Source organism: Hoplias malabaricus, chromosome 11 (genome assembly GCF_029633855.1).
Source record: "Hoplias malabaricus isolate fHopMal1 chromosome 11, fHopMal1.hap1, whole genome shotgun sequence".
Classification (NCBI taxonomy): Eukaryota; Metazoa; Chordata; class Actinopteri; order Characiformes; family Erythrinidae; genus Hoplias; species Hoplias malabaricus.
In genome coordinates, this window is record NC_089810.1 from 6156880 (window position 1) to 6173622 (window position 16743).

At 47.3% G+C, this 16743-nt stretch overlaps 1 protein-coding gene across 5 annotated transcripts in view; it reads left to right on the top strand.

Moving 5' to 3' along the window:
* The window catches only part of mctp2a (multiple C2 domains, transmembrane 2a), a 70303-nt gene that overhangs the window by 17430 nt on the left and 36130 nt on the right, over nt 1–16743 (top strand). For all 5 annotated transcript variants that reach the window (XM_066684619.1, XM_066684618.1, XM_066684615.1 and 2 more), the window contains exons 5-17: nt 1973–2115; nt 2210–2286; nt 2444–2555; nt 3954–3989; nt 7308–7463; nt 8147–8280; nt 8932–9118; nt 9218–9311; nt 9404–9506; nt 9898–10000; nt 10214–10315; nt 10627–10701; nt 10925–11044. In XM_066684619.1, coding sequence (XP_066540716.1) covers nt 1973–2115; nt 2210–2286; nt 2444–2555; nt 3954–3989; nt 7308–7463; nt 8147–8280; nt 8932–9118; nt 9218–9311; nt 9404–9506; nt 9898–10000; nt 10214–10315; nt 10627–10701; nt 10925–11044 — 1442 coding nt within the window. The remainder of the gene's footprint in view (nt 1–1972; nt 2116–2209; nt 2287–2443; nt 2556–3953; nt 3990–7307; nt 7464–8146; nt 8281–8931; nt 9119–9217; nt 9312–9403; nt 9507–9897; nt 10001–10213; nt 10316–10626; nt 10702–10924; nt 11045–16743) is intronic.

The following is a 16743-nucleotide window of genomic DNA, read 5'->3' on the forward strand; positions in this document are numbered from 1 at the left end:
CCCGTTTAATAAATGCTGTTCTTGAAGTGACCAAATAAACAGGAACGGAACAAAAAATCATCATAAACTGTCTGTGATCACTGCATCTTTAAACAAACATTAGATAACTTTATTAATCCTGAGGGGATTGGTTTTTATCACAGAACATCACACACCTAACACAGTAATACACACACACACACACACACACACACACACACACACACACACACACACACACACAAAATAAACACTAATCATATAAAACACACTAAACATGAATACACACCAAACTCACCAACACAATAAACACTTAACACACTAACACAGACTAATCACTAATCAAACACACACATCTCTAACACTGTAGAGGGGAACTGTGTTTGAACTGGAGAAGGTGCAGTGGTCTAAACTAAATCAAGTGACTGTGATACGGTGTGAAATAAATAAAATAAAGTGCAATGTTTGTATTAAATGATCACAATAACTAAGCAAGCACCAGCTGAGGGAAATTATAATCACTTCAACAATATAACGTGTGTGGGTGTGTGTGTGTGTGTGTGTGTGTGTGTGTGTGTATTATAAAGTAGTACCTTTACTTTTGTCATGGAGCTGAGAGTTTAAAGCTTTTGATCTGAAAATAAGTGTGTGACACACACCAGGTCATATTTTAATTTGCTGAATTCAGAAGAGGAGGTGTCTCCAAACTTTTGACGGGCCGTGTGCTTCCGTTCGTTTCAAACTTTAAAAGAGGAAGAACCGTATGAAGTGGCCGTGTGCGGACGGTGCAGCTCGCACCTGACAGCTCTCATTAAACCCGCAGGTGGAGGTGGTGCGGTGTAGCTGCCGTTTACTCCCTGATCTCTCTCTGTCTCTTCACTAGTTGAGTCTTCACTTTCGCTGACAGCGAGGCACAATACTCCCCCCCCATCCCGCCTCGCCTCTATTTGCCTAACAATTAACGCCCAGCCCGTGGCCCGCCTGACACCACACACACTGCCGCTGAGTCCTGTAAAAAGCAGTCCGACAAGCCCACCCCCCTCTCACACACACACACAAACACACACAAACACACACACACTTTCCTTTCCTTTTCTTGTAGCCACCCCCCCCCCCTCCAAAACACACCCCGCCCGCGTTAATTTCCGCCGTCACCGTTCTCAGTCACACTGCGGCTCTTCCCTGGCTCTGGAGCCCCTCTCCTCCTGTCAGGCTGCCTGAGGCTGGCTTGTCAGCGGCTGGCAGGGCGGAGCTGCCTCCTGGAGCTGTTCATTTGGAGAGGAACGCTCTGACAGGCCTGACAGCCCGTCCCCACAGGGCCTTTTGTCATGTGATTCCAGGCTCCCCGCAGCTTTTCTCAAGCACCCCCTTTATCCGTCCATACAAATGAAGCCATGGGCTCCTTTCTTTCCGCTCATATTTAGTTTTTTGTTCTTCTCTCCCCCCCTCCTCCTCTTTTTTCTTACCACCAATCTTGCATGCCATAGCACAGACAAAGACACACTGTCCCTATCCTCTTCTTCGCCTGGCCATAGCAGGACAGAGTCTTAACAGGCTTTTTGGAGATTAACACCAGTTGCTCCTGGTTTCGGGGGGTTTAATGCGCTGGAGGGGATTCATGCTGGCCAGAGCTGCTTCTTCTTTTTTCTTCCTTTTTATTCGGCCCTTTTTACAATTAACCAGCTCACATCCTTCTGTCTCTGAAAGAGATGTGATGTCCACCTCCCCCAGGCCCTCAACAATGGCACTGTTGCTGTATCCAGTGTGTACGGGTGTGTGCCTGTGTGTGGTTTGCAGGTTGGGTGGGCCGTGCAGTGCCACATTGCTCTGACCACATGACCACATTGCTCATCTGTTCTTCATAGCACTCCTGCGTTTATTGCCCTGGCAGCTGCTTCCTGTGGGAGAGCCATACCTGCGTCAGTGGGAGAACGCCATTTTAATAATGACCCATACACTGACAGATGCTTCATCTCCTGCTCCTTTCCAACAGGTACCAGCGACCCGTACGTCAAATTCAAATCAGACGGCAAGACCGTATACAAGAGCAAGGTCATGTACCGGAACCTGAACCCTGTGTGGAACGAGTCCTTCTCCTTCCCCATCAAGGACCTGGAGCACACCATTTCTGTTCAGGTGTGTGTGTGAGAGAGAAATAGCAGACAGACTCTCATCCCGCATACGAACAGCCTTACAGCATTTTTCTGGTCATTATGTGATTCTCCCGCAGGTGTACGACCGTGACCTGAGGTCCCACGACTTCATGGGTTCCGGCACCATCCTCGTTAGTAAACTGGAGCTGGACAGGTAAGACATCTTCATGTTTTGTTGATGTATAAACATACAGTAAAGTGATTTCTCTTGCAAAGTTATGAATATGATTCAGGCAGCTTCAATAGCAGCGGAAACATTTGAGCGACTTAATAATAACCTATGCACGTTATTATTAATATTTCCTTTACAGGACATCTGAGATGATCTTGCGCTTAGAAGATGCTGACAGTCCAGAGCATTACATGGGGGTGATCATCTTAGACGTCGGCGTGACCGTCCAAGAAGGGCCCGCCAAACGTTCTGTATGTTCTGAGAACCAAACACAAGCTGTGTCACTGCTGATGTGCGCTCTGTGCTAATTTCTTCACTCAGGGGAAAAAAAACTCCACTGATATTACAATAAATAAACAAAGCCTTCTCTAGAATTACCCCTCATTATTTGGAATGCCCTCCCTCCTCATATCAGACTAATCCAGCTCTCTCTCCATATTCGGATCTGATGTAAAAACCCAGCTGTTCGGTTCAGTTCTGTGTTTATTATTATCCCACAAGGATACGATAGATTAGCTGCGATCATTCTTACAGCCATGATTCAGACTCGGTATAAAACACACACTGACCTCACATTCATTTACATCACTGTACTGTGGAGGAAGGCTTTTAAACCTACTACAGCGTGTCTTCAGGAATCTGTAGCCAGAACCGAACGGACGAAGCTGAAACCTTACACACAAAGACTGATCTTCTGATACAGTGTTTATTTCAGCTTTGTTCAAGGTGTTCCTTCAGAAATAACTGCAGTAAGAACACATGCTGGAGTCCTGTAATCTGACACTAGCTTTAATAAAAACAACGGCTGAGAAGATACTTATTCTTAATGCTCAAGTTTCAAAGCAGCTAATGACATCAAACCTCAAAACGGACTCATTAAAAGACTTACACAATGGAGCCATGAGCTTAGTGCAGAGCTCTAACCCACCCCCGAGTGAATCTGCCTCTTAACTTACTTCTTTCTCCGCTCTCTGCTCACCGCATGTGTTCGTACTCTGTGATTTACGCTTCTGTGCTGTATTTTTTCATTTGCATCTTGGTGCACTTGAAAGGCACTAAGGAAGTCCAGTGTACAATTATTTTTATCAACATATTATTCAGTTGGTACCAAACCAGGAGTGTGGTGTGTTCTCCCCATGTCTGCGTGGGTTTCCTCCGGGTGACTGTCTGTGAGCAGTGTGGTGTGTTCTCCCTGTGTCTGCGTGGGTTTCCTCCGGGTGCTCCGGTTTCCTCCCACGGTCCAAAAACACACGTTGGTAGGTGGATTGGAGACTCAAAAGTGTCCATAGGTATGAATGTGTGTGTGTGTGTCTGTGTTGCCCTGTGAAGGACTGGCGCCCCCTCCAGGGTGTATTCCTGCCTTGCGCCCAATGATTCCAGGTAGGCTCTGGACCAACTGCGACCCTGAACTGGATAAGGGTTACAGATAATGAATGAATGAATGGTACCAAACCTCCTCTAATGGCAGTGCAGTATGAGTGTGACAGTGACAGGGCAAATCTTCAATGTCCTGCCGAGACTGGACTCACCGTGGGGATAATGGGTTCTAAACATTGCCTTTTGTCTAAGACATCTGTCCGGTACAGTGTGTGTCAGGTATGGGTTATGAATTATGACTTATTAACTTAACCAGTCTATCTTTATTGCAGAAGTGGCCCCTGAAGAGGAAGGGAAGCTTCAATAAGGTAATTGTTGACTGTATGAGTGTGTGTATGTACAGACTTTCTACTCTGTCAATGTCATGTCAGTGCAGGTCTTCTTGTGGTGTTCTTGTTCATAGACAGAGTGAAAAGTTTCAGTTTCTCTGTTATTTGCCACTGGAGGGCAGTAAATCATTGGATTATATCCCTGTAAAACTTAATTTTCTGAAAGTTCTGATGTAAACAGCACACATTGCTGGAGCGACTTCCCGTTTGACCATCTCAGCTTGTGCTTTGTGAATCTCCATATGTCTGCTTTTCGATTGATGGGTATTTATTTTTTTAAGCCAGTGTGCTGTGAGTGTGCTGCAGCTGGACCGAACGGCGTGTAGCAGTGGTCTGAACATGTCACACTGTCTTATTTGCATTTCGATCAAGCTCAGAGCGACTGTAGCCACATTTTCAAGCAAAAGTGCTTGATGTCACAGCGGTAGGCAGTGGCTTTCGTTTATAGAGGCTGAACTGAAAGGCACTTCAGATGTGTCCTGGATATGTCTCATTATTTCACCACTGGTGGTAAGGCTTTACGGCTAGTTTATACACTAGGATATATGACCCTCTCCTTGTTTCCACACTCGCTTTCCATTTCCAAGATCACTTGGTAGTTCTACAGTTACAGAGTGTATTCCAATTATTGCTCTGCATACTTTATTAGGACCCCCCCCCACAGAGCAGGTGTGATGTGGTGGTGGATCATTCTCAGCGCTGCAGTGACACTGACGTGGTGGTGGTGTGTTAGTGTGTGTTGTGCTGGTGTAGAGTGGATCAGACACAGCAGTGCTGCTGGAGTTTTTAAACCCCTCAGTGTCTGGACTGAGAACAGTCCACCGACCAATAAACATCCAGCCGACAGCGTCCTGTGTCACTGATGAAGGACTAGAGGACGACGACACACACTGTGCAGCGACAGATGAGCTACTGTCTCTGACTCTACATCTACAAGGTGGACCAACGAGGGAGGTGTCTCACAGAGTGGACAGAGTGGACACAGGGTTTAAAAACTCCAGCAGCACTGCTGTGTCTGATCCACTCTACACCAGCACAACACACACTAACACACCACCACCACGTCAGTGTCACTGCAGCGCTGAGAATGATCCACCACCACATCACACCTGCTCTGTGGGGGTCTTGTGAGGGTCCTGACCACTGAAGAGCAGGGTGAATGGGGGCCTACAAAGTATGCAGAAGAACAGCTGTACTGCAGTCTGTAACTGTGTAGTTCTAGAACAGTGTAGAAACAAGGAGGTGTTCATAATGTTATGGCTGATTTCTCTAAGGAAATTCAGTAAGTCAGTTTAGTGCAAATGAAATGGTAAAATGTGCGCAGGCAGCTGCGTCTCGGATCTCGGCTGAGTTGGATTCAGACAAGTCATCTGAACTTTGATGAGGTTCAACTGGTCCTCCTCTCTGAAGGTGACTTTCGCACTGGCGGTTTATTCTTTACCAGGCTTGAATCGCATCTCTCTGTCTGCACAGCTGAGGCCCAGCTCTATTTGACACCTATCCGGGAGAGGCGGAAGACTGTCCTCTCATCTCCCCGTCTTCTCCTTTCTCTCTTTCTCTCTCTCACACTCGCGCCATCACAGCCACGCTGACACTGCCTCCGAGATGGAGGCTGGCAACTGCACTGGCGTGCAATGTGTGGTGCTGCTTCACTCTGACAGGGGGGCTTGAGCCTGCGTGAGTGTGTGTGTGTGTGTGTGTGTGTGTGTGTGTGTGTGTGTGTCCGCTCTTCAAGGCACTCTGCCAGCGTGGGATGCTGAGGATCTGAGCCGCAGCCCATTCCCAGGCACGGCGAGCTATAACCCAGATGTTAAGATGTAATATCACAGCTGTGGACGGACAGCTCAGCGGCGGAAGCCAAATGGGCCGAGCTTGGAGCGGCTCGCCCCCCGTCCCCATGCTGTCCCTCCATATGGAAGCAATCCCCCGACCCTTTTAGCACCAGGAATAGCCTCTCTTTAGGGGCCACTTACTGTTAAGTGGAATTGTTTTATTGGCCGCGCAGATCGCACATTTGTCCAAAATAAACACTTGGGATGACTTGGCTCAGATGAACATTATATCTCTCTCCCAAAAAACCCTCCCCAGCCCCCCTTATCTCTCACACACTCTCTTTAAAAAGAGCCTTGTTTATGGAGATATGGCCATCGCATTACATGTTAATGCAGGGGTGTGTGTGTGCGTGTGTGTTTGTGTGTGTGGTTGGGGGGGATTGCTGTTAATGGGTCACAGGCTCAGACCCTCTCCCACACCAGCCATGGCCCTCTAACAGCTCTGCTCTTTGATTACTGGCGAACCTGGCTGGCTTTACACAGACACCACAGTTTTAAAAGCGCAGGGCCATCAACCCGCAAGTCATCCCTTCACCACGCTGCCATCCATCGGCCTGTAATGGACTCGCCCTCTCATACTCAGTCTCAATCACTTTGTAGTTGCTGACTGAGAAGTCGTGGACGTGTTGTGGATATTCTTCTCACACTGTCCCTTAATGGTCAGGTCTGAGTATTGTTTTAACACTTCTGGGAACTTAAAGGAGCACTAGATCAGTACTGATTAAAGTTGCAGGGGGTAATTGAGTTTTACAGCACTGTCCTATAATCGTACCCTCCACCGCAGAATACATAGTGCAGTTTCTGCAGTGCTGAGCCAGGATTAGCGATGACAGAGGACCTATTCTCACTGTTAGAGCTCAAAGTTTTTTAGATTCACACTACAGGACTAGTTCCGTAAAGAATTGCTTACATGAATGACCCATAATTATGCAAACAATAGTCCTAGTAATTTGCCACTGGATCTTTTTGGCTGTTAGCCACATTAGCATGCTAGCAAGTTATTACAGCTGACAAGTATTTTGTGTCTCAGTCGTTTGCCTTGCTGCTGTACCCCAGGTAGTGTTGGGGGCAGCACGGTGGTGCTGCAGCTAGAGTCACTGCCACACAGTTCCAGGGCCGTGGGGATCTGGGTTCGGTCCCTGCCTCGGGTCACGGTCTGTGTGTGGAGTGTCTGGGCGAGTGTGTGATGGACTGGTGCTCTGCATGTGGTTTGGTTGTTAATGCTGAAACAGTACAGACACTTGAGCCTAAGAACTCTGAGAGTAACCACTGGTTTCTTTAGCTGGTTTGTGGAGGTGGGAAAAAGCCAGAAAAACACACTTACGGCCAATACACAACCATGCACTCAGCTTATTCTACACACAACGTAAGCTGATGATACATAAGATCAAGGTTTCATTCAGTGAGCTGAGCTACATCAGTACAGAGAGTGCCGTGACTGATGAAATACTGGGTTTGTTTCCAGGGGCAGCCGCAGCAGGGGCGAGTGGGCTCCACGAAGAACCAGGTGTGGAGTGAAGTGTACAGGGTGGTGTTGGTAGAGGGTCAGGACATGCCTGAGGGAGGCCAGGGCGACTTGTACGTCCTTTTCAGCCTGGGTGACCAAAGGTTCCGCAGCAAGGTGAGCACTGTTCTCTCTCTCTCTCTCTCTCTCTCCTGTTCTTCCTCACCATGGGCCCAGTTGGATTATTACCGGAGCACCTATGACTATATGCTTCTTCTTTATCTTTTCCACATCTCCATCCTCCTCCAACTCTCTCTCTCTCTCTCTCTCACACACACACACACACACTCTGCGGTTCCTCCCAGGTTTAGCAGAGTGCCTCATTAGTTCGGCTGTGGCTGGCACTGCGGCTCTCCTGATGCCTGTGCCGCTGCTTTTCACCAGGCTCATTTGCGTACCCAGCATGCTTTGCTCATCTGCCTCTGCTTTAGTGTGTTGTGGCCTACCCCCCACCACCCCCAACCCCCCCTCGACAATTCCACCCAGCGCTGGTCCTGTGTTCTCATGTCATTGTGTTTTTTCTTTTTTAACAGCGGCGGCTCTGTTTGGGCTTGCTTGTTTGTTTAACAAAGCTCATTCTAATTGGATGGTGTCAAGATTTGAGGATTTGTAATCCCAGCGAGGAGAAGCAAGCGTGTACTCCAAAATGCCCCATTTCCCCTCCTCCCCCTGCCACACTCAGCCTTAGCCTGGCTGAATGAAACATAATTCACCTGTCATGTTAACTGTCTCAGTAGTGGCACTGCCTTAAGCCTGCTTACTGTGCTGAGTCTCTCTCTCTCTCTCTCTCTCTCTCTCAGAACCAGTGCATTAAGACCAACCCACAGTGGAGGGAGGCATTTGAATTCAACCACTTTGACGATGGCCAGTCGGACACACTGGTGGTAGAGGTGTTCTGCAAAAGGGGCAGAAAGCGGGAAGAAAGCTGGGGGCTGTATGTTAATATGTCCGCCACTTAAACACACACACACACACACACAAGCTACTGGGCAAATGTCAGTTAGGTTACCGTTCACAAACCAACACCTTACATATATTGGTTCCTGAACAAGAAAACAAACAGAGGAGAGCAGGTTCTTCAGTGCGAACTGTGATGGTGTTTATGGGGATGCCGAGCTAACGAAGCTCCAGAAAGAGCTCAGAGTCGATATCATGCAGTGGAGCTGAATGTGGTGATTCGTTTATATAAATAAATAAAAAGGAAATAAAACAGGAAAGTGTTCAGCGTGCTGGATACGTTTCTCCACTGTTCTTACAGTTCAGAACGGCCCAGATCTCTGAATTGTGTCAATGCAGTGCACCCAGTATCGAAAAACCTCACACATATCATTCATTCCCAAAGTTCACTACCCATGCAGTAAGTCTATCATTATCCCTGACCCACTATACATGTTTTTTTCCAAAATCCACACTGCTGATTGGCTGTCTAGATTACACTGTGTGATAACATTCAGTCTGACACTACCCCAGGATGATTATACAGTCTGGGTAGACTCTGGACTCTAGTCAGAATGAAGCAGATGTTGAATTAATGAATATTAATAACTATAATAACTTTTTTATTAGTAATTGTTTGTATGTGCAGGCTTGAGTTTGACCTGTCGAAGCTGGCCATCAACCAGACACAGACATACACACACCTGGTGGTTGCAGGCAAAGGCAGACTCGTGTTCTTGGTCACCCGCACCCCCTGCCCTGGAGCAACCGTCTCTGAGCTGGGATCTGCTCCATTAGACCATGTGTCGACCTGTGAGAACATGCTGAAGCAATACGTTAGTCTTCTCCTTTTTCCTCTGCAATAGAACTCATGAAGTCCAGTCCTTCAGTGGATAGTTATAAGGCTTCAATGGTGCTTCTTGTTTTGCCTGCAGAGTTTGGAGAGAACCCTGAGAAACCTACACGACGTTGGGTACCTCCAGGTCAAGGTCTTGAGGGCCGCAGACCTTCCCTCAACAGATCTGAACCGTACTGATTTGATTGAAGACCTAATGGAAAGCTAATCAACATGTTTTCCTTTTCCACATCACAACCATCAATGTTTGTCTCCATTCCTTTAGGTAAGAGCGACCCGTTTTGTGTTCTGGAGCTGGGAAACTGCAAGTTACAAACCCAAACAATCTACAAGACCCTCAACCCAGAATGGAAAACAGCCTTTACGTTGTGAGTGGACGGGAGTGTTTTTGAAATGTAAATGTATAGACGCTGACCTGTGTTCAGGATTAACCTGGTAACTACTAATAATCACAATCAGACTGAGACATTGGCCCTTAGCGTTGGCATTGGTCTGCATTTTACACATCGGTGGCAGAGACACACACTAGAGCTGTGAGCAGTGGGGTTTTACGATCGTATGCAACCTCCATGAATGAGAGCTGAGCTAACTGGCTTCATGGGAAGCCTGTTAATTGCTCAGCAGCTTGCAACATCTACATTTATTATATAGATTTAATTGTTTAAACAGCTTAGATCCTAGCTTTTGTGATTCTGGAACATTAGTACACCCTCAGTGGAGAGTACAGACTGTAGCACACTCTCTGTGGTTTTCCTACAGCCCAATTAAGGACATCCATGATGTTTTGGAGCTGACCGTTTATGGGGAAGATGGGGACAAAGCACGGGACTTCCTGGGAACAGTGGCCATTCCTTTGCTGACAGTATGTGCAAAAATAGCTGTTTTGTTTGCATGTTTTTTCGCTCTGTTTAAATGCTTTGTCTATTTTTATCTGGGAGCTTTAAAATCAGACCCTTATTTATTAAGCACTAATCTTTTGATTATCCAACTTTGGAAAGTCAAGAAGTCACAGGAGATCTATGAATCTGTTGTCCGTTTTGCCGTGGCAATGCTAACACACGTCCTTCATGATTAGGTTTCCAATGGACAGCAGATAACCATCCTTTTGAAGAAAGAGGGTTTGACAGGGCCGTCCAAAGGAAGCATCACTCTGGAAATGAGCGTTTTCTACAACCCGGTGAGAAAGCAGCTGCAGGTTAAACAGAGGGCAATGATACAGGACACTGATTAGCGCTTCCCTGCCAAATGTCCACCAACATCAAGAGGCAGATTGGCCTGGCTTTGGTGAAGCAGATTATTTCTTTATAAAAACATTTATTTCAAGGCTCCTTTTGCATTGTGTCCAATGGGGTGAGTCGTATGACCTCCAGAACCTGTCATATCTGTTGGATTTCACTAGTTATGTTTGCCCTTCTTCAGCAGAACGTTCCACGATAAACTGCTAGCTCTGGGAAGCTTCTTAAGCCTGTCATTGCTCACCCCTCACAGGTCAGAGCTGCCGTCCGAACCTTCACACCCAAGGAAAAGAAGTTTGTGGAGGACAACCCCAAGTTCAATAAAAAGGTGAGTAGTTTTTAATCGCAGTCTGTCACTTGAGGTTGAAGCATAACAATGCGTTTCTATACGGCTTCGCATCCGCGCCGAGCCCTAACACGACTCGACGCATTAATATTTATCACCAGCTAAGCTTCCTTGTAAAAAGCCTCTCCACACCTCACTTAACGTCGTGTTGTGAACATTACGTCCCCGAGCACATCTTGCTAACTACTGTTTTGTCCCCCATTAGCTGTTAGCGCGCAACATTTACAGAGTGAGGAGGATCAGCATGGCTGTTCTGTATACACTGCAGTACATTAAAAGCTGCTTTCAGTGGGAGAGCACTCAGAGGAGCATCACCGCCCTCCTGGTAAGTCCTCCAGCCTTCTTTCTGTGGTATATTTCTTTAGTCGGCCTGGCTCTTAGCAACAAGACCGACGGACATATAATCACTCATCTATGATGGAGCACATTTATCTTAGTGCTCTATGCACAGTCATCATCTGATCATCACACAGAGCACTTAACCCTATAGCACCGCCACAGAGGGGTGCAATACACTCCTCTGGACCTCACCTTTGTGGCACACTGTGAAAATAAGAAAGTTGCTCGTGCTGCGTTCTTCCCAAACCCTTAGGGCTGTGGTATTTTTAGAGGGAGGGCATTCTCGGAGCTGTGACCCTCCCAACGTGTCGCTGGAGTGAGCAGCGCCCCCTGGAGGGCAGGTGTTGGAGGGTCGTGAGCTTGGCCACCTGGGGAGGGAAGCAGGAAGCCCTGCTCTGCCTGCTCCCTCACACAGCTCAGAGAACAGAGAGGACAGACGCCTCAATGTCAGGTTTGCAGTTCAGGTGCGTTACACACAGAGCTGTGGGAGTACAGCAGGCGTCAGGGTCCTGGGATGTTTAGAAACACTGCCTGTAAAAATGTTTAGGGCCACATCTACCTAACCTATCAGTAATTACCTATAAATGGATTGTAGCATCCAGCCTCGTAATAAAATATCTAGTTGTTTGTGGAGGAAAGAATATGGCTCATGTAACTGCAAGCTGTCATTTCAGCATTCATCAGCTTTCAAACGTTTTTCAGATGCTGAAAACACCTCTGTGCTAACAGATTGTTGATACATGTGGCTCCCAAGTGGCACAGTGGTCTGAGCCAGAGGTTTCAAACCTTGGGGGGAGTTGGGTGCAATACCAGTCTTGGGGGGAGGGGCATGAGGTTACGAGATTTTAAACTTTAAACACTCAACAGATAAATATAATACTGCAATGTCCCTGTCCTGACAGCCCTTAGCAATTCATTTTTAACCCACGAGACTCTGGCCAATAGCAGCGCGGTTGCTATCTTCGTTTGGAAGAGCGGCTGCGTCAACTCCGGTTGTCATTTGACTTAATAGAATGTGACTGACAATGAAACTCTAGTATCTGATTGGCTGCAGTCAACAATGATTGCTGTACCAGACCCACTGACCCCTCCCATTGGTGCGTCTGTCTGCAGCACAACTATGTACTCTTATCCAGTTCGGAAAACAGGGCAGAAAACAAGGCAAAAATGGCGGTGTTGAATCTGTAGAGGAATCCACAAACAAAGTCAAGGACATTCCAACAGAACGTTTTCTCAATCTTCTTTGTGTGAAGGTGGCTGTAAAGGGCTATAAGCTGTAAACTGACCCAGAGCAAAGAGTGTGTACGGTGCTATGTAACGGCACAGTGCCATGGAGACGTTTAACACACGCTTAAAGTAGATGCGCATATGCAAAAGTGTTTAATATAGGCCCCATCATTGGGAGGAGACTGGTTCGTTCGATCCCTGGTGATGCCTCGGCCGTCCGAGGCTGGGAGACCACCTGAGTAGCTTGGGAAGACCTCCTCCATCGCCTCATCACACAGCAGGGTGTGGGACAGTGGAGGATGAGGAATTAATGAGTAAACAGTTGTTATAAAGCTAAACTTACACTGCACAAGTTAGAGACCACCTTCTATCTGTTTAATATTCAGAATGTATTTGGTTTATTATATTTTTAGCGACAGATACATGAGCATGAGCAATGGACAATGCCTGATATCACCCTAATCAAGGGTAACGTTTGTCTAGTTCCCCCTGGTTTACACCCGTTCTATCCCCGAGGCTGAACACAGCAAGTGACCATGAGTGAATCGGCCGATTCCTCTTCCACCGTCTCATCGGTGATGTGTTGTGAGCATTCAGAAGCAGCGTGGAGCCAGGTTAAGGAACACCTTCCTTCTTTTCTCCTGTATGTCTGTCTTTAGGCTGTAAGTAAGTAAGGTAAGCGAGTCAGACATGGGCAGATGGCCCCGGCCTGCCTCTCACATCTGCATAATTAGAGCAGACTCTACGCTTTTTCTCTGCACTCTGCGTTCCAGGCTATGCCAGCCATGAGCCATGCGTGAGCCTGGCTTTAATATACATTACCATACATTATTTATAAAGCAGCCGGAAATCACAGTTCTTGGGGTTTTACACCTATAATGCATTTGCTTCACTGCGGTTTCTCTGTCCATATCTATAGGCTCCAGCAGCCGTGCCTGTTCCAGGAACACAGACGCACACACACACACACACAGGCTCTGCTGCTGGAAATCCCCGAGGCCACTGCACTGACCTCCCTCACAGCACAGAGCTTACACACACTCCCTCTCTCAGCTCCACTCCCTCTCAAAGACACGGCTTTTCATCCACAGACACTGAGAAATCCATGTGTCTCAGAGAGTGCTTCTCCGACTGAACATGCGGACTAAGCACAAAATTGATCACAAGCTTTCATATATATATATATATGTGTGTGTGTGTGTGTGTGCGCACTGAGCATCTTTGGACCATAATATAAAAATATAATCTGCAAAGTACTTTTCTTCCTTAAAGTAAAAAGTTTAGGTAGTTTTTAAAATCTAAAATAATTAATTCTGTTTGATCTGTTCCTCAAATTATTCATTCATTGTCTCTAACCCTTGTCCAGTTCAGGGTCATGGCTCCAGAATCACTGTGCGCAGGGCAGGAACACACCCTGGAGGGGGCGCTAGTTGGTGACACTCACTCACACAATCACACCTCACCAATCCACCTACCAACGTGTGTTTTTGGAGTGTGGGAGGAAACCGCAGCACCCGGAGGAAACCCACGCAGACACAGAGAGAACACACCACACTCCTCACAGACAGTCACCCGGAGGAAACCCATGCAGACACAGGGAGAACACACCACACTCCTCACAGACAGTCACCCGGAGGAAACCCACAAAGACACAGGGAGAACACACCACACTCCTCACAGACAGTCACCCGGAGGAAACCCATGCAGACACAGGGAGAACACACCACACTCCTCACAGACAGTCACCCGGAGGAAACCCACGCAGACACAAAGAGAACACACCACACTCATCACAGACAGTCACCCAGAGGAAACCCACACAGACACAGAGAGAACACACCACACTACTCACAGACAGTCACCCGGAGGAAACCCACACGGACACAGAGAGAACACACCACACTCCTCACAGACAGTCACCCAGAGGAAACCCACACAGACACAGGGAGAACACACCACACTCCTCACAGACAGTCACCCGGAGGAAACCCACGCAGACACAGAGAGAACACATCACACTCATCACAGACAGTCACCCGGAGGAAACCCACGCAGACACAGAGAGAACACACCACACTCCTCACAGACAGTCACCCGGAGGAAACCCACGCAGACACAGAGAGAACACACCACACTCCTCACAGACAGTGACCCGGAGGAAACCCACGCAGACACAGAGAGAACACACCACACTCCTCACAGACAGTCACCCGGAGGAAACCACATGCATTTTTTTTTTAATTATGACATACATAAACTTTTTATGTTTTATTAATTGTCATTGCACAACGATCATAATTTGTGTCTCCACACAGTATTGCACTAGGGTCAGTCAGGGAAGCCATTCCAGCACCTGGGACGTCGTGTGTGTTAGGGGCCTTGCTCAAGGGCACCACAGCCATGGATGTTGTGTGAGGAGAAAACACTGTTCCTTCACTCCCTCCATGCCCAGTTTATCTTCTGGTCGAGGGGATGGGACTGAAGTCTCTATAAACATTAGGCCACTCTGCCTCCGCTATGAAAAATAAATGTATTACTATAATCTTCAAAAATACGTATTTAAAGAGGGGAGAACGGCATAAACATAACACATACCCAGATACGCTTTGAACGCAGTTCCCTATGCAACTGAAGCCCTGTCGCCGTGTTACTGCGATGTAGTACTGTAGGGTGGGTGATGGCAAGATCTCTCCAGCGTTATCACTCGCTGTATGTGTGCGAATCTGAGACTGGGAGTGGAGTCATTGTGTGCGGGACGGTGGGCTGCTGCCTCTGATTGCATAATCTCCACTCTAAGTGGATGTCCGCCCTTTGAAGTTTTCCCTCCGTGTCAGACTGCGACGGCTCTGTTTTAAAATAGCACCCGGCTCATTAGGTAATCTTGAAAGGCTGCTCCATCTGTATTTAAGGAGAAACTTCTGCCGAATCCTTAGAAGGCATCTGCAGCCCTGCGCCCGGATCCAAACAGAAAAACCCGGAATACATTTTATTACTTGTTTATGCTGCAGTAATGAGTCTAGAAAAGGCACTTCTAAAGTTTTGACAAGCATGCAGTCTCTAAGCAGAGAGAGAGAGAGCCTGGGCGAGAGACCTAGTGAGAGACAGACACGGTGACAGCTAAAAATCTTGGTAAAATGTTGCTTTTCAGATGCGGCTCTTTCGAAGACAGAGGGAGATGAATGTGGCATGCATCAGCAGAGACTGCGGAGGGGTCAATCAGAGTTCTTTCCTGCATTGTCCATTTGAGCCTGCAGATGGTGCTATAGCACTTCCAAACTTACACACACACACTGCTATTCCTCCACTTCCAGAAGGAAGCTAGGACGGCTCTGAAGGCTGACAGTGAGCAGAGGAAAATCTCTCACCCTTTGTCCACACACCATGAAAAGTTTTGAGTCGTGAAGGCTAAACGAGTTGTGTGTCCATGTGGCCAAATTTTGAAGCCTCAGAACTTGAAAGTTTCCCAGCGATTTCAATAAAGACGAGAAAGTGGTGGAAGAGAGGGAGGAAGAAAAAACGATCGTTTACACATGAAAGCTGATTGGGAGCTTTGCTGTCATTAGAGCGCTTTAAGTATTTAAGTAGAATTAATATTTTAACATATGAGCTTGCTTCTGCTGTCAGTAGTCACAACTAGAAAGACAAACGTGTGTGTGTGTGTGTGCACGTGTGTGTTTGAGCCGTTTTTCTTTTTGACACTGCCAGGTAGCAAGCGGTTTAGACATCATTTGACAGGCTGTGAAATGCTGATTGCCTCACATCACAGACTGTAAAGATGGCATCTGATGAATGTTTGATGCCGCGCAGCTGTAAACACAGTTGGCAGCTATGACGAGGGTCTCTCTCTCTCTCTCTCTCTCTCTCTCGCTGGGCCTGCAGTGTCCATCGCTCCAGATGAGAGCCGCAGAGGGTCAGAGCTGATTCCAAAGACCCCCAGGGGAGCTCCAGCAATAGCGGAGTCTCGGTCTGGGCTATTAACTGCTTTACTGGGACTGCCATGATCAAAGTGATTACCACTGTGGCCACCATTATTCCGCTTAACTCTGTCCCTGGCGATGACAGGTTTAAAGAGATAGTTTTCACCAAACTATCTCCTCACTAAAGGTAGTGGATCAGCCCAGACCAGGTCTCTGTTCTCAAAATGGGCTAATTAAATATCGGAGGCTAACAGGGCAGCCACGGTGTAAAGGTTGGGGAACTGGGCTTGAGACTCCCTCAACATCCATGACTGAAGTGTCTTGGAGCAAGGCAGCTAACCCCCAGATGCTGCCCGGGAATCGAGGTGGCTAGCAGCTAGGACTGGGCAATTAGTCACTTCTAATCGACATAATCATGCCTATATCGATTATATCTATTTTTCTTTTCAATTCTGTTCATCTTTTTTATTTGTGCTAATTCTGTTAATGTGTGCCCCACTGTGTGTTCGTGTACTGTCCCCTTACAACCACACTACTGCAT